Source organism: Chelmon rostratus, chromosome 1 (assembly GCF_017976325.1).
Source record: "Chelmon rostratus isolate fCheRos1 chromosome 1, fCheRos1.pri, whole genome shotgun sequence".
Taxonomy (NCBI): Eukaryota; Metazoa; Chordata; class Actinopteri; order Chaetodontiformes; family Chaetodontidae; genus Chelmon; species Chelmon rostratus.
The window spans coordinates 6,292,213-6,311,225 of NC_055658.1; the positions used below are offsets into that span (position 1 = coordinate 6,292,213).

The 19,013-nt window shown below is 42.8% G+C and overlaps 1 protein-coding gene across 4 annotated transcripts in view; it reads right to left on the reverse strand.

Annotated features, from left to right (window-relative positions):
- phkb (phosphorylase kinase, beta) overlaps positions 1-19,013 on the reverse strand; it is a 91,163-nt gene that overhangs the window by 16,822 nt on the left and 55,328 nt on the right. For all 4 annotated transcript variants that reach the window (XM_041959164.1, XM_041959323.1, XM_041959244.1 and 1 more), the window contains 4 exons: positions 9,262-9,317; positions 8,694-8,787; positions 1,135-1,218; positions 165-269 (listed from right to left, as the gene is read on the reverse strand). In XM_041959164.1, coding sequence (XP_041815098.1) covers positions 165-269; positions 1,135-1,218; positions 8,694-8,787; positions 9,262-9,317 — 339 coding nt within the window. The remainder of the gene's footprint in view (positions 1-164; positions 270-1,134; positions 1,219-8,693; positions 8,788-9,261; positions 9,318-19,013) is intronic.

A 19,013-nucleotide genomic window follows, 5' to 3' on the forward strand; every position in this document is an offset into this window, starting at 1 on the left:
CGTTCTGTGAGGGCACACAAAGTGAGCATGCAATCAAATCAAACCATTTTACAAAGGCTGAATCTCTTTAGACCGGACAAATTGAACAGATCTCATTGCAGTCATATGAGGACATACAAAGTGGTCAGCTGTGGAGTCATTGGTAAGTTGTGATCCTGACTCACCTTAATGTCATCAATCAGCAGCATCACATCTTGGGACAGGTAAAAGTCACTTAGATCAAACACTATTGGGTAGCACACCACCGTCTTTCCCAGGATACGATAAATCTGGAGGGACACACACACACACACACTCTTGCATTAAAAGACGGATGGCTCACAAGTGGCCACGTATACATTACTCTGGGCAGCGTATAAAACAACCCATCAATCCTAAGATAGAGGGGACACACAGAAGCTACCCAACCACTCCTGATAACACACACACATACAGTGCATAAAAACAACTGGTACAAAGCTCTCTTTCACACATACAGATTGTCACAGGGGCGCGCACACACAAACACAACCATAGAGACACACTGATGACGATAATGCCTTCTGGCAGTCTGCCATTTTCCCCATAAAAGTTCCATTATAATATTGTCTTAGCAATGCGTTGGGAGCCATGATTCATTTGTTTGGCAATGTCTTTGTTGGAGAAAGCTGCTATAGCTCAACTTATTTGGTCGTGCTATGACCTTCATTTGGGAGAAACTGCAAACAACATCAGCAAGAAGCATTAGCACACGCGCACACATACACATGCACACGCATGAAATGTGCAAACACACACTACCGCAGCTGCATAATATGCACACACACAGGGACCCACAAACTGGCTGACAGCAGCTTAGCATATTAAAATGCGATAAGTCCTGAGAATAAGCAAAATCTATTCAGCATTCACTGATGCATACTGTATGTCTGAGGAGGGAAAAACTCTTGGAACTGAATATTTTCTGTCTCTGTGTTGGGTTTCTGAGCTGCAGTCGACTTCTCAGAGCTCTGGGAAATTTATGCAGATCAATATATATGGGATGTGTCTCAGTGGTCACCCATGACCTGTGCGGCAGGGCAACATGGAGTGCACATACATGCCTGCATGCATCGGTATGTTCATGTATGTAGGTGTGTTTGCAAATACATATACCTTGCAGGTCCCGATGCAGCCCACTGGCCTTTCTGGACGCCCACTCAAGCCCAGTTTCTTATTGATGGCTAGGAAACGGTACGCCTGCAGAGAGACACAAGCGTATTCACATGGAGACGGAAAAAAATAGCTTGTCGGCGAAAAAAAAAACATTCACGTTGCACATGATCTTACTGCTAGCCTTTCTGTTTACAGAGAAAACTAAAATCTTTATCTGTACATTTGCCAGTGATCGTATCAGCATTGCTTTGAGATTAAAAAAATCATATTTGATTTGAAATGTCATGCCTCACACTGCCACTCCACAGCGTAATGAAAGTGCGAGTCTACCGTCTGGCTGCCCCACTGAGACATTTCTGTTGTTGCAACTCATAAGCCGAAATTACCACCATATGGCAGAACCACCTACTGATATTAGCTCTGTGTAAAGTTATGAGACACAGCGATTATGAAAGGTCCCTGTGCTGCCATCAGCAGCGTGCTTAGTGGACCCAAGCACACCCATGGGCACTGGAGCTGATAACACTGTTGTACTGAGATGCTGAGGCCCATAAGAAGACAAACTGAGACCTAGCTGAGCCCTCATTAGAATAAATAAACGACGACATGTTGTTTGATGAGCCACTCTGCATATTATACACGGCTAAAAGTGTCCCTCCAGGCCTCACCCCCCTTAATTAATGTTACCTGTGGTGCTTTTCCATTATAGCATGCTACATATGCTACATATGCAGTTCACAATGATACAACAGTGGCGGATTTGCCCCTCATTTGTATTTTACTTGGGTCTCAGTTCGAGCCGACTTCAGTTGATTTTGTCAGATGAAATGACAGCTGTTGCTAGACGATGTATTCAGCTGTAGCTAGCTTGCTAATGGATGCTATCTCCATGTATTTTCAGCTGACTTGAAATAGAGAAAAATAAGGAAATTGCATTGTTCTTGTATTGCAGGGTGAAGCTACTTAGCTCTGAAATTATAGTCATAAGTATCTATAATGATGCTGCACTTCTACATGAAAAAAGGCCTTCAGAGGACTTACCCGCTGCTTTGACAAACGTAACATTATCTAGTTTGGCTGGACTGTAAACTTTCCCAAACCAAACATAGAGCAGTTGTATAGAGTCGCTGTTTTTGACCTAAATTCTGATACAATAGCACTGTTGCCTCCATGTGCCCGTCCCACAAAACAGTGAAACGCTAGTTACGTAATGATCTGCCACACACAAGCAACGTCTTAAAATTTTGCTCTTGTTTTTTTGGTTTCGGACAGACCAAAAACAGACACCCTTCACCTCTGAGCGGAAAATCACTGTTTGGGAAAGTTGTTGAACGAACAGTGAGTTCCTGGTAATGGTAATATTTTTGCATATATAAGTCTGTGGGGGCAATGCACTTCCAAAACACTTCAGTGTTACAGAAATGATCTCACTTTGTGCATGTCCAAAACAAAGTGGTCCCCCGCTAATAGTTGCTAAATGCTCTACAACAAGCCTTTTTGCAGAGTCTCTCTTTAGGACCCGCATTTGGAGGACTCCAGGTGTCGCCTGCAACTGCAACATGTACCGAAAATTAGAGTCACCAACAGACAAAATGTCACCCACAATGACGTCCACACTGACTATCAGACACGAAACCAGGATAGAAACGGCTAAAATGAAAGCTATGTTTGGGCAAAGCTGTGATTTGCAAGGGAATAGGCTTTAGTCAGTTTAATGATGGCGAGTATGACTGAGTCCATGAAAATAATATAATGTCATCTGTGGCTCTGGAGGATCTTCGTCAAGTCATCAGTCATCAGGGTCATCTTGGACTGGACTTGGGAAGAGACATGGTTGTCATTATGGGAAACGTAGGATCCAGTAATTGAGTGCTTGACCAATGGAGTTAAAGTCAGTATATCTCAGTTCCTTTCATAATCTGTCTCTCGTGAGTCACCCAACTTTATTGAAATTCAATGCTACAAGAAATAACTGGAGTACCCATTGGACAGGTGAAATTATCTACTAGCTGAGAGCTGAGTCTTTTTCTTGCTGTTGATTGACCTACTGTAGATGGCCTTTCCAGGCAAATGCAGCTGCAATTAAAATTTGTGAAATTGCTCATTTACTCATTGATAAGACATGCTTTTTCCTTGGGTACAGCACGACACTCAATAAAATACTTCAATCCTACTTTTACCTCCAATATTACTATAGATTGGGGGGTGGGAGGAGGTGGGAAGAGGTCCTTTATTTAGAGCATAGGTGCAGGTAGTTTCTATCTGGTCAGTGCATCTGTCCACACACAGTAATTCTATTCCATCCACAGCTCTACAGCACAAGTACTGTAGTTTAACCAAGTCAGAAGTCATGTCTCAAGACTCAGCCTGGTCCCACAGCCTCAAGATAAAAACACTGAGTCAAGTCAGACCTCAAGTATAAAGCAACTTTATGAGCTGAAAAATATCAACATCAGCAGTGCAGGATGTCCAGTGTAGAGAGGGAGCTTGACATTAACGCTCAACACTGACAGGGTTTGGCTGAACAGGATGCGCTCAGAGTAGCTGAGGTCAAGCTTCACACTTAATTGGTGGACTGATATTCTGTGGTGTCAGCCAAACCGGAAAACGCATAACTCCCTCACAGGTTTAATTTAGATTTTTAGGGGGGATTCAGCTCAAACCTAACACGAGTTTGAAGCAACAACACAGTTTTAAAGGCATCTTTTGCTCTAATTGTGATATTAGTAACACTGGTGCACAATTACCCAGACATAAATAGTGAGAGTGATAAATAGAAATATTTGACTGTTTTTGCAGGTGCTGCAGTAATTACGCAGCTGTTAAATCAAAAGGTTCCCAGTTCATCAAAACAAAGCAGAGGAAAAGGTCACGGCTTTCTCCCTCAGCCATCTCTGAAATGCGTTTAGAGATGGCAGCAAGGAGAAGACGAGCTCCATCTTATCAGTTTCTAGAGCATTTCTTTGGTGCTTTAGATAAAAGCCTCTTACCGCTGTGTCGCATGCTGTCAAACTGCACTGATTCAAAGATGCAAAGAGAAAGAAGATGGACATTGATTTCTCTGCCCTGTTTCCTTGGACACGCTCACCACAAGTTGCGTGCGTGAACTGAAACGTTTACACGACTGTGTACATGTGTGAATTGCATTTTTGATGTGTCTGGCTGAGTGTGAAACTTATCCCCGTTGTGACAGCCTTGAATTCTAACTTTAAATACCCCCCAATCTATCCTATCATGAAACAGCGTTAGTACATCCGCACACTCAAGTGGCACTGCAGGAAATCTGCCTATCAAGCCCACCATGCTGCATTCTTCCATCTCAAACCAACTGCAATTCACAACGTCAACCAAAAGGTGGTGCTCTGCTACTCTAGTGTACATCCTCTCTGTTCTGGAAAGGCTGAGCTGAACACAACAGGAAGAAGCAAGAGTTTGAAACAATCAAAAGAAATTACACAAAAAAAGGAAGAGGAACACTCCTTCTATAAAAAAAGAGAGATGGTAATTGAGGATTAAGTGGCATTAAAAAATCACTGCCCTAACAGGCAAGGATGAGACCTGGAGGAGAAAAGCCAGGGGAGGCTGGAAGAACCTCTGCACCCAACACTTCCTGTGTGCAGAATATCAATGAAGGATGACAACAGGAACGCAGGCAATCAAAGCATCCTTTCATTCCCTCACATTTCCACTGACCGCAGCACAAACAGCCAGCCCGACAGGTGGGAGAGATAATAAAAAGCCACATTTAAATGCTGTATTTTACACTTCTACAGTGGCTGCAAGGTGTGAGAATGGACTATTTACTGGCAAATCCTGGAAAACTTTTTAATTTACGATAGGGACATTCCTCAGTTTCATAGGCGCTCAGACAGGAACAGGTTCCTGCACATTTTTGTAGCTACGGCCCCAAAATAGTGTAAATGTAACTGTTGGTGTCATGAAATGTGAATAACAGATTTACTTTCACAGCACATGCTGTCACCAAGAGGGACTTATACGAAGTGTGCAGGTAGGGGCTCGGTATCTTGCCAAACAGTTCAAAATGACACTGTCTGTTGCCTATTGAACTTGGGATTAAACTTTTAAATATGGGTTATATTTTATAAATTGATAGAGGTGTAGGTTGCTGTAAATGTTATTCCTGTGAAGTAATCTCTTGCTAGCTTGACTTCTAAGTAAGGAATGGGGGTCAAAATCCACAGTGTAAAAATGCATTCTCAGCCTCAGGCGAAGCTAATGGCTTCTGCAGTCGCTGTTAGTCAAATCAAGTGGGTATCTTCCAGCATTACAATCTTTTTAGTCCAAAATTCCCCCAGACAGCACTTCCTCGCTGAGCAGTGGTGGAGGGATGGCAATACAAAGAAGCAATCTTGCACTAAAAGGAAGATCCCCATCTGATTTGACTAACTCTGCCTGCTAAAGCCCCATTTTAGCTTCTGCTGAACTTTTAAATGCACATTTGTACAAAAACAGGACTGCACATTTTGACTCCCATCTTCGTACTCAGGTTAGGAAGGGAGTCCTTCCCAGCCAGCACGGAGAGGAGAAATTATTACAGCAGCCAACAACTCATTAAATGTAAAGGAAAAAGAGAAAAAGGGAACATCCTGTGTTTCTCTAGCTGGGTCACATTTTTGTCCATCATGACTGTTGGTCATGATCACATTTTACTCACCACCTCTGTTGGAGGGATTTGGGAAATGCAAGAGTGACAGCTGTGGGGGCAATGCACTTCCAAAACACTTCAGTGTTACAGAAATGATCTCAAACACTTTGTGCATGACCAAAACAAAGTAGTCCCCTGCTAATTGTTGCTAAATGCTCTACAACAAGCCTTTTTGCCGAGTCTCTCTTTAGGACCCGCATTTGGATGACATGTACCGAAAATTAGAGTCACCAACAGACAAAATGTCACCCACAATGACGTCCACACTGACTATCAGACACGAAACCAGGATAGAAACGGCTAAAATGAAAGCTATGTTTGGGCAAAGCTGTGATTTGCAAGGGAATAGGCTTTAGGGGGTACGGGTGGGAATAACACATTGCAAAATGTAATTGCCACTCTCCCATCGTCAGGCAGCTGTTGTCAACACAATCAAACGGCTGCGAGGGACGAGGTGAGGTGAGCAAATGCAGCCCGCAGCACCGGAGATGGTGGTGACTCCGAGATAAACAGATTCTGTCGAGTAAGAAACGTCTGGCTGGGCTTCGGATTTAATATTCCGCACAGCGCCCGCTCTGACTCACAATTGCATATCCATCTGAGAGGCTGAGCACAGCGTAGCAGAAAGAGGCAGAGGGGAGAGAAGGAAATAGTAACAGGTATGACAGTTCAAAGGCAGATGATAGACCTGGAGGGGAGAGTTGTTTGGCGTAACAGACATAATGGGGGCGGGGCAGGGCGTAGGCCTAGAGGGGGGAATGGGGTGAGAGAAACGGATGTGATGGATATAGCAGGAGGTAGAAAGGTCTAGATTAAGGAACAGAGCCCGCAGAGATGACATGATAGGAGAAAGTGTTTGTTTATAGAAGGTGGCGTGGAGGATAGACACCACATAACAGACAAGACAGATGAGGAACAGAGGCTGGGGAGGAGGCCAGGGTTTGAGTGATGGATATGACGGAGGAAAGACAGAAGACGGGGGAGAAAGCAGACTTCAAACAATACACATGCAGATGAGGGACAGAACCTGGAGGAGAGACCAGGGTTTGAGTGACGGATACATTGAGAGTGAAACAGACGTTGGGATGGGAGGGACCGGGTGGTGTCACAGACACGACAGCGCAAATGTGTAATCTGCTGTAGATGAAAGACGCAAAGTGGACAGGATGGAAACAGCAGCCAGCGTTGGACTGTTACTCACGAAATGTTCAAGAAACCGTAAGTTCCTTCCCCCGTTACTGACAACGTACCTCTACTGGAACCGAACAGGTGGGCCTCACTTCCATCCAGGTAAAGTCAACTTTTTTTGGGGGGGCCATCTAACCTTCCTGATCGTTTGTTGACGAGGGTTAGGATACTGGTTAAGAGGTTATAAAGCTCTTATCATATCTATTACTTCCCTTCCCTTCTGAAATATGAATACAGAAAGCCACATCAGGGTATTTTTATAGGTTTTATATGAACCTGATCCCAAAAAAAGTTGGGACACTGTCAATTCAATCATTTGTGTTGTTTCTCTAAATTCTTTTAAAGTTCTGCAGCTCAGCTCTATTACAGTCTCCTCAGAAGCTCCCCAATCCCAGCAACTCATCTGCTTGTTTTAACCACCAAGTGTTCACATGCAGGGCAGAAACAGTTGGTAACGATGGACGTGATCCTGAATGAACCACAGTGAATATCACAAGCCAACATTTGGGATATCTTTCACATCTTACAGAGCTGTCTAACGTATCCTTCTGAGAACTCTGGAAATCTGGAAGCTGCTCAGCTCCATGTATTTCCAATTTGCCTGAGTGACACAGCGACGGCTCCACCATTAGGCTGATCAATCGACGTGAACGATCACCGTTCGACTGATCAGCCAATCCGCAGCCTTGCCGTGATTGATGGGACAATCAAGAGGAAAATCTTAAGAGCAGGAAGTCTTGGACTGACAGCTGATGGACCGACTGTGCCAAGCTCTGTTGGGATATTGATAGCTACAGTGACTGCTGAAATGTAATCAGTGAGGTTTCAATTGACTGTTGGCAAAACCCCTCCCTCAAATAATGATTGTCCAATCACAGCTTTGCAGCTCTAGTCGGGCACAGCAGGTCTGTCGAGCTCTGGATTTCTCTGTATGCTGTAGTGGTGTGCATGGGGCTGTAATAAGAGCAACACAGTGTGTATAAAGAGTTTGGAAGATCTTATAAATGCACCTTTCCAAAACCAAAAACCCAAGAGGAAAAGTTAAGGAACAAACAGCTATATAATATAATAAACGCTAGCATACCTGGCTAATTAGTCACCTTCAGTAGTAGAATAACATTGTGTCCCTTACAAAGCGAACAGTCAGCATATTATTAGCTAACTACATTATTATGTGGGGTGTTACAAAAAGCTCGGTTCAGGCTGAGGTCACTGGCCCTGTCCTTCACTGGCCTGGATAGCGGGAAAGTTAACCTGAGGTGATGTTGCCAGGCTCATCGGTTTGTCCTCATGCCCCCGTTCCAATGTCAGTGAAACACACTGTTTGAAAAACCTAATAAAAATATCCAGCATATAGAAGCTTTGCGTTGTTTGTCAAAGCATCTACAGTATTAGTAGCCTGCAATCATTCTATAGGCCACAGAATATTTCACACATTGTACCATGACACGAGGACAAATCATCTCTCCCCTGCAATACAAGATTGTTGCTTATCAACTGCCACACAATGTTAATGTCAGCTTGCTAGTTGTTATGTGGTGGTCGTCATGTCTGTCTACTTGTTTCTGAAGTCAAGGAGCCATTGTTTCAAATTGACATCAGACTATATCACTGTAAGCTGCATGTTTGATAAGCTTGTTATCTGCAGCTTGTTACCTGTTAACTGGTGACTAAACAATGTGTGACTAATGTGTGTCTGTGTTACCTTAACCAGCTCCTTCTGAGGCCAGATCTGGATGGGCTCCACCTGCTGGGGTGTCTGGGTCTGAATGCCGTATGTGTTCAAAAACACCTGCAGTCTACACAGACACACACAGACACACACACACACACGCACACACACACACACAGACACACACACCAACACACATAATTACAACTTTAAACTAAGCTACTGAACCACAGTGCAAGCTGAAGAGCAGAAGCGGACCGCAGTCAGAAAGATGATGCGCTGATCGGGAATTGTCAGCAGCAGGAACTGAAGCTACAGGTTAACAAGCTTCACAGAGTCATCTGACCCTGTCTGACACACACACACCCACACTCTTACATGTGTATCCACATGTGCACACACACACACACACACACACACACACACACACACGCATGCTCACACAAACTGATGCACACAATGAGAAGAGTGACAGATGATGGCTGAGCTCCGGCTTTATGAGCTCATCACAATTAGAGCACTTAGAGCTTAATGGGAGAGAGGAACCTCGATTTATGGCACACACACACACACACACACACACAAACACACACACACTTACCTCTGGCTCTCTGCTATCAGGGCCACGTGAATCACAACATCATTCTCTATGGGACCCTGTGAAAGAGACAGAGAACAGAGAGATTAACTTGTGAACCACATCTCTGCTACATGTTGCATCAGCGGTTGTCTTCCACTTCCTTGTGTGTTTTCTTTCTTGAGAGCATTCCTCGTTTGGCAACATTGTAAATTGGACACTGAAACTAATGCAAACCTGTTAAATCTGTACAGATGAGTCAGAGACATTAGAGACACATCCAAGTGCTCATTCTGTTATTTCTCAACAGGCCCACACCCATCACTGAATACATTTTTATATCTTCATTGTGATGTAGTAGTTTGCTTTTTGTTTTTTTTTTACATTCTTGCTTTTTTATGAATTCCCTTCATTGATTTGGTAATGCAGTTTATCTGACATCCATGCCAGTAAAGCAAACTGAAGTGAGCTGAATTAAAGATAATTGATTTGTGTGTGTGTGCGTGTGTGTGAGGAGCAGAGAGAGACAGTGGTTCAAATTGGAATTCAGCTCACTCACACAGAAAATGACAATATAGCCTGTGTCACTGCTACCTGCGCTCTCACACAATTTAAATAAAAGTCAAACTCTGAATAACCAACAAAGGTTGACAAGAAATGGTGGAGCGCTGGGCTGGCAGGGAAGAAGCTGGGAATTAGGAAGGACAAGAGAAAAAGAAAAGGAAAGCAGAGATGAAGAGAAGGATGAGGATGTTACTGATGTTTTCTCTACTTTAGTGCCCACACAGTGAGCTGAGCTGAAATGACATTAAATGGAGTATAATGCAGACAAAAAGAAACAGAGAATGACATTTCTGATGACTTTTTTCCGTAAGTGAAATAACACAAAATTAGTTTAGGAGTATTTTGATATTAATTTGAAGGATCTTATTCAGTAGAAACAATACATTAGCTGGTTGCAGCTTATTTAATGTGAGCCGTTTTCATATCATGCTAATACTGAATATTCTCGGGGGAAGTGAGGTGATTAATGATCAGACAAAAATGGTCAGAAATCTCAATTTAAAATCACTGGGCTATGATAAATTGTGGTGAGCATTTGACATTGATTTTGACATGTTACAGACTAAATGACCAAAAGAATTACCAGATAAATAATCAATGATTAAATGATCATTAGTTGTTGCCCAATAAGCCACATACAGCATTTTACTCTGTCCAAGCATCAAGTGTGCAAACCAACAATTAACTGATATTTCTAACACGTATAAGCCTGACGCATGTTTTTCCTCTGTGCCACTGCAGGGATTATTCTACAGAACTTTTATATTCTAACAGAACCCATCCTCACCTGTAAAACTATCATATAGGTCGACCCATTGCGACCCATATTTATGTTTATTATCAGGCAGCAACCACTAGTGGCCGTAGTAATTATGACGGCAGCAAAGGAGGAATCGGGTGATGTAGTATAAAGAGCAAAAAAGACCACATGTGGAGGAGGTGAGGTGGATGGTTGGAGACCGCTGTTCATGTCCGAGGTGAAACCAAAAGTTACGTTTTCCAAAGTAGTTTTGATGTAATCCTAAACGACCTGCGACCGCTGAACAACGTTAACGAGGCGAGGATGAAGGTCCGGTAGCAGGAAGGCCGCGTTTAGTTGTGAGAATGTGTTATAAAACAACTATGTTGTTATCATGAACACACACACACATACACACACTATAGTTTTTTTTTTTGAGTCAATCCCATGTGCAATTTCCTGCTGTTGTAAACACTACTACAGTAATACTCACAAATACAACAAATGCGTAGCTAAAAACTGTATCCAACAAACACACTACTAATGCCTTTTGCTAAAAACTACAAAAAAAACAGCCGTTTTAGGAAATTATTCAGGCTTTTTCAAAAATTAAACCACGCAATCTGACATATTAGTAGTGATTTACATCTTCAGACAGAACAAATGGGCCTGAGTGCCACAGACAAGGCAGGGAAGCTGGAAAGTATTGAGACATTTGCTAACTGTTATATTGCTTTGTTGGTTTTGGTCTTTTCATGGAGTTTGGGGACAATAAGAAAAATACAGGCAGTTGCTCCAAATCAGTACACCTGGTAATGTATTATCTCTTTTTAACTGTGCAACAATGTGGAAGGACAATAACCAACAACACAATGACTAATATAAAAATCATAAAATAAAGATAAAATGAAAACATTTATTCACGTACTGTAGTGTGTTCTACATAAATAAAGCTTTCCAGCAAGCTACATCTCCTGGACATTCAGTAACATCAGGGAAGACAGAACTAAAGCTAAAACAAACACTTTCATTGCTTTCATTTGGCTGCAGAAGGTCACAAGGCATCAGGCCAATCAAGGCAATACTCACACGAGCACTACTACAAACAGATAGTCAAAACTGGTCAGAATAGAGCAACACATCACTCACGCTGCCCACAGTGTGGATGCAGGGTGAGAGCCGACATGAAAGACAGGGAGACAGCACAAAGACGAGGGGGAGAAAAGACACACATTTCAGAGGTTTTCTCTGCAGTCATCTCGGGCCATTTGGGCTTGTGGATAGTCAGGGAAAACACAGACAAGAGGTATCACAGTTGTTTGTCTTGTAGTCGAGCACCTGAACACATCACACAGAATGAATCACATGCGCTGAAGCAAATACGTTGGAAAGAGACAACCTGAATTTTAAACAGAAAATATCTGCACCCAATTACAGTTTCCTTACACTTATATTACACTTACTGTTTTCCTGTTATATTCATATGCCTGTAAATGTCAGTTTAAGTCTGTGTGACCACATTTCTTTGTCTTACTGCCAAACTGAGTGTTAACACTTTCACTTTCAGTCTCTTTTGATTTTTCCTATCCAAGACCTGTGCGTATATTTGTGTTGATGCACATGCAAATGTCGCTCTCTCTGTGTCCATCACTTCCTTTCATCTTCTCCTTCTTTACTTGAGGAAGCACAGTTTTTATGTGCAATTTATACGTGTGCGTGTGCAAGTGAATTATAAGCAGAAGATCACTTCAGTTCAACTGAGCGACGGTCTATTCAGGGCCATTTCGGAAGCAGGCAGCAGCTTGTGACTCACAGGAACAGCGGCCTTTCATCTCATTCTCATTGTGGGGATGCGCCTGCACACACACACACACACACACACAAACACACACGCACACACACACACACATACTGATACATGCATGCAAACTCACAGAACATGGCAACTCTCTTGGACATGAAGGCACACAAGCACCTACACCAGCATGCACAGACGCTCAGATCCAGAGTCAGCTACAGAACACGGAGCCAGGGAACAACACACAAACAGGAGCGCTTGTGGGTGCACACACACAGAAAGCTGGGAGCCATTTTGTTTGGTTGATAAGAGCTGGTTTTAGCCAACAACCTCGTTACTATAAATCAGAGAGTAGCAAGAGAACAGAGGGATGGGGGTGGCTGAGTCGAAAAAAACCTCACAAATCTCTCCTGATGAATAGGGGAGCAATGGCTTCAAAAATGCTGCAATGCAACTCTCTCATTAGCGCTGGTCTCTGAGCAGACAAAGACTCATTTGGCAAAGGAGAAGATATGGAAATGCATAATGGAGAAATGGGAGAAATGCACTCCCTCCTCCGTGCACTGCAATCGAACCTCGGCGACATGACTGCGCAACCGCACAGTGAGCTGAGTCTTCAAATGTTTCTTTAAACAACCTTTTGAGAGGCACCCTAAAAACATCAATGTAGTGTGACCGAAATGGTGTCGAGCCTGACGGGGAAGCGGAAAAGGAGAGATGTGCCGTTTCACCAAAGCAGCTCTGCGACAGACTGCTAAACGGTAACAAATCTTATTAGATGCATCCGATGTGCAGCCACTGGTCTGATGTCAGCACAGCTCAGGCCAAATCTAACGCTTTAAAGACTTCCGTAGCACTCCCTGGAATTGGGCTTTAGGCTAATTAATGAAAAGAAAAAAGCTTGACCGCAGGTAATTCAAGTTTTACAACCCAAATCGTGCGTCAGATTTGATGAAAACAGATATGCTGTTTGAACCCTGTCTTACTTTGCCCTTAGAGCGGATGTGCACGTGATTTGTGTTTTCTTGACTCGAAAAACGTGCTCTCTTTCTCTTATATGCTGTCTCCACCTACGTACTAAACCATCACGCCAACCTACGAGCGCCGCAAGTTCAATCAGCTTCTCTTGGGGAATTGCACTGGAAATTGCCAACTGCAGTAGAAGAAGACTAGGTGGGCTTAGGGAGGTTGAGTAAGCCACAAAAACGGATTGCATCACATGAACATGATATAACTCCTGGAATGCGCTCAACATCACAGACTGATCATATCTAACAGTGTACGGTATGTATCCAAGAGGGAGCTTCGCCGTCGGGTAAACAGTGGGGATTCAGCTGTTGACAGATACAGGGCAGCATATCATTGATCTGAGGAGGTAAGTTAGTTGTGGCCAACCATTAAACCTACATATACTGTACATAAGACCATAAAACATCACTGCTGGTACCTGAAATGTAACCCGAGGTGGAGTAGTTCTAGTAGTCTTGTATAATTTGCCCTGAGAGATTCTTCATTCAAAGATGAAGAGTAAGTGGATAATTCAATAAAAACTCTACAATTCATCTTAATTTAACCTCTAACTCAAACTAAATGCAAGCTATACTGCATCATAGAATAAAATAAAATAAAAAACCCTTAAAACTGAAAACTGCTATAAATCAGTATTTCATATCAAGGAGCAGTTCAATATTTTGGGAAATATGTATGCTTTCTTGCCAAGAGTGAAGAGAAGATTGATACCACTCCCATATCTTTCTCCTCAGTATATGGCTACAGCCAACACTTGGCTTAGGTTAGGTTTGCTTAGGTTAGCATAAAGACTAAAAAGAGGAGGAAATAGCAGTGGCCAGCCAAGAAATAGTCCAGCCCTGCATACAACTGCAAATTGTTGTTCAAACCATGATTTTTTTTGTACAGTTTATACAAGATACAACACTAATAAGTGAGCTTTAGAGGCGCTGCTGGGCAGATTTATACAGAGCCAGGCTGGCTGTCTGCCCTGCCTCTGGTCTTTACACTAAGCTAAGCTAAACTAAGCTAAATTAATTGGCCAGACACTTTACTGTTTTGTTTCAATCTACCGCTCTCATCAGAGTGGTGTTTCAAGATCCGGCAGGCTGCTGTTTTAAATGAGAAAGCTCTTAAAAACTGTCTGCACGCTTCCTGCCCGCTCCAAACGACTGACTGACAAAGAATACAGATTAGCAGCTACGGAGCCAGATGTTTCCCTCAGGGGGTGGAGGAAACAAACGCACAGCTAACAGGACAGTGAAGATTGGATTTGAGGTCATGCGGAGGACACGAACATGGCTCTAAATGAATCCTAGAGGTGCTCCGTAACTGCTGGATGTTTAAAGAAGACACTTTTTGCAAACAAGTTTGCAACATCAACTTAAAAAGGCGATGATAGTGTTGTTCTTCCTGCCCAAAAATACAAAAATACTTTTTATGGATCAGTAGGATGAGTAGATACTCTCTGGGTCATTGCACAGACTGTTTCAGCTTCCAATTTTGATTGCTCCTCTTATGATACTGAGCTATTCTTGCAAACACCCAACACAGAATATGAAAGCTGTGTGTGCCTGAGGGAACTCCAGCTCACCAGGCCAGAACGCTGAATACCTTAACTTTTTGCACGAGGGCACGGCCAAGAGACGAGCTGCCACCAAGCACAACTCGTGCTCTGTCGGCCTGAGGTTTCGGGGGGGGATTTAAAAAAAAGGATCACATAATCAATGCGGCATGATTCTGCCGACCGGTTCAGCTGCACCGATCATTAATTAAATAATTGAATACCACCAAGTTTTGCCTCAAACTTTGAATTGATATGGAAATAAGATTCATTTATTCATGAATGGAGCTGAGCACAGCTAAAACAATGCAAGGAAGTATTTAAGATTAACTTGAGACCCCTTGCAGGAGGAGTGTTTGAAAAAGCAGATGTGGTTTAGGTTGTCAGTGAAGAAATTCATAGCAGGAACTGGCAGGTGGTGAGAGAAGCGTGGCTGGACCATCAATCCACACACAGAAGGAAATGGTAACAATGGAGACTCAGCAAGACATAGTTTAAATAGGGACTACAATCAAGTTGATTTTAAAATAAGTAAATTTCTTAGAATAGGTTAATAAGCATGTATCACAGGACTATGCACTGTATGAAAGGGTTTAACAGCCAATCACGAAATGACTGACTCTTACCTCACAAAGCCTGTGAGACATTCAAGGGAATCTTCCTGCAGCCAACACAAAGAGCTGCAGCAGCTAGAGGACATTTGTCTACACCTCTAAAACAACCACTCAGCACTCGTGCAGTCACAGTCCTCTGCTGAGCAACACTGGCCTGGGCCAGGTTTAAAAATGTTTATTCCTAGACGATGCAGCTGCTGTTATTTCATTTCAAGAAGACAAAGACAAGCATTGACTTAAACACACTGTGAGGAGTTTAGTCAAAGCCACAACCTTTAAGAGTTTCATTTCTACCAGGTCTCCCTTGGTTCTGTCAGGGTGAGCCCTGTCGGATAGTAGGAAGATATTTTGATCCTCTTGAGTTTCTCGGTAGATGATAAGTTGTCTGGTCTACTGTCATGTTATTTACTCTGGATGAAAAAAGAGCATTTTGAAAATGCACTCTTGCATGGATATTAACAAGAGCTTATCATTTTGACTGTATAACTCTTAGCTCCCCTGGATTTACCTGCTATTAATGCCAGAGCTGACTTAAAAATGCTCTTCCTATCATAGCATTACATCGCATAGATGTCAACATTTATACAGCTACAGCCAGGAGACGGCTACCTTAGCTTAGCATAAAGACTGGAAACTGCTCGAAGCAGCTAGCCTAGTTCTTTGAAATGGTAAAAATATCTTCCTCTTGGCCAGGCGCAGTGGCTTCCTTTAGTCTGGTCTGCACCGTAAGAAGTCACTGCACCTGGCAATGAAACAACCCATTTATAAAGCCCTGTGAAAGTACAGAAGCGTACAATGTTTACACTTCAGTTTTGGATAAAACAAATGAGCTTTACAGGCACTGGAAGGTGGATTTTTATAACCTTCGGACTGAGCCAGGCTCGCTGTTTCCCCCTGTTTCCAGTATCAATGCTCAGCTAACATCTCCTGGCTCTAGCTTCATGCAGCGAGGCATCAATCTCCTCATCTAACACCCGACCTGTGAGAGACCTCACAAACCTCTGTTCCTTCAAATGAGTGTTACAGACAACAAGTCTCCCCGTCACTCGAGGCAGCAGGACGCACCTCCCACCTCGAGTGAGTAGCTCGAATATTACGATCTCAAATGTGAAGGACTCGGGTAGCTGCTTGAAAGAAAATAATGCAGCGCTATAAAGGTGAAAAAGCCTTGCAGAGGGCAGCTGCTGTGTTCTGATTTGTTTTGCCTCCGTCTAATCTCGCTGTTTCCGCTGCGAGTGCATGTCGGTACCAACCTCAGGCACTTCTCTGAGACAGGAAGAGCATACACTACTGTTCGCCTAAGCGTGCATGAACAAACACAAAGAATGACTAATGAAAGCGGCACATTAATAAATAGAGCTGGCACACATCTGTCAGGAAAATCAAACAAAGTAGAATAAATAACTCCTTGACTCTTCATCTCTGCGCAATAAGAGAACAGAGACACACACTCCTAGAGAGAAAGAGACAGATGTGATCTGTAATTCTACCGAAACCTGTACCTCTGCTGTGCTACTAAACCCCCAGCAAGGGCTTTGTATGAACAGGCTCCAGACTCCATTACTATCCAGCTATTGAGATGATTAAATGATTCGTGAAAAAGCTGAAAAAGAAATGCAGAAAATGTGCCCTCTGCCCTGGAAAAAAAAGCAAGAAAGCACAATCATCACAGACAAGAAGGTGGACAAAGGGAGGAAAAGAGGTCTTGAGATGGGACAAATTAAGACGTGCTGTTAACAAGCTATAGTCGACCTCCAGCTGCCGGACGGGGCGGCAGGGCCAGCAGCGGGCCTGGCTGCCGTGTCCTGCCCCTCAGAGATACAGCCGTGTTAAATGTGACAGAGTGAAAAGCCATTAGCCAGAGAACGCTGCTGCGAGTCCCCGCAGAACAGAAATGAATTTCAGCTCCGCTTCATTTGACTTTTTGCCCAAAATTAAAAGCACTGAGATGAGACACAAGATGAGTCGTGTCTGAGATCCTTCCTTCCTTTCCCTCGCTCTTTCTTTGCTCTCTCCTTCCATTCCTTCTTTTACTTCTTCCCTTTCTTCCTTCCTTCTATTCTAGCTTCTTTTTTGTATATTTTCTTCATCCTTTCTGTCCTTTCTTCTTTTTATTTCTTTCCTTCCTTCTGTCTATCATTCCATCCTCCCCTCTTTCTATCGTATAATCATGCTGTCTTGCTATCCCTCCATCCTACGACTATTTTCTTCTTTCCTGTCTTGTTCTTTCCTTTCTTCCCCCTCTCTGTCCATTGTTCCTCCCTCCTTCTGTCTTTCTGTCCTTTATTCCTACCTTCTTTTCTTTCTCCTTGCATCCCTCTTTTCTCCCCTTCCTTTTTTCATATCTGTGTTTCCATCCAGCCATCTTTTACATCTTTTCCTTTTTCTCCATCCTTATTTTCATCGTTCCTAGCTTCCTCCTTCCTGCTTATTTCTTCCCTTGTTTCTTTCTATACTTAGTTTCCTCCTTTGCTTTTCTCTTACCTCTGAAACTTACTCTCTCACCACCTGTCTTCATTTCTCTCACTTGCTCAGTCTAACAGGTCAGAAGTAAATGCAGACAAACAGCGTCCCAGAGAGTCAAAACTCAGACGTTTCTGTCAAGACGCTCAGACAAGAAATACAGTCAAACCTGAAACACACAGGAGTAGATTTATATACAAAGCTGTAAGTCTGCAAATCAGGTAGCTGACAGAGCATCACCACATCTGATTAATGCTGTGCACTGAACAAAGACTTCATAAATTCATTTATTTCCCTATGATTACATTCCTGGTGTTTCCTTTCTTTCAGTTTCCTTCATATTATTTACAGAAAATCTTAGAGCAGTTAGTCATGAGGGTTTATTTATGAATTCAAGTGCAACGATTTGTTCTGGGAAAACATTCTTTAAATTGCCTGTTGTGTGTTTGAAAGTAGACTACACAATGCAATAATATATTGTTTGTTTGTGAGTACGAAAAGGATTGAAAAGAGAAGGAGAATGCAGAAAGTTCAGGTGGGATTTATGTACAGCTGTGTTTCTGTCTTGACGGGGAGAGACTGTGGGTGTGTGTGAAGCTGACATAGTGCTGCTGAATGCTGCTCTGAAGGAACACACACTCAGTTTCAGTCATATTGCAAATGTTTTCCTGTGCCTCAAACCACCTAAAAGTGATTTATAAAGTGATCAATTGATTGACTGACACTATTTCTGTGGATAATAATAATAATAATGCTATTTTCTCCTTTGGCTCCATATTTAACCATTTAAAGGAAACGTAAACTTAAAGACTCAGCGACATTATTTCAAGGTCATGTCCCTCCCAGTGTGCCGACTGGCACAGCGCAGCACGAGGGAGGCAGCCTCGAGCGAGCATCACATCACAAAGGAATAAAACATTCAAAGACTTTCATAAAGTTAAAAAGCAAGCAAGGGAATTTATCCGCCACCAAAAAAAAAAAGAAAGAACTATTTGAATGAAATATAATCCCTTCTTTTCATGCCCC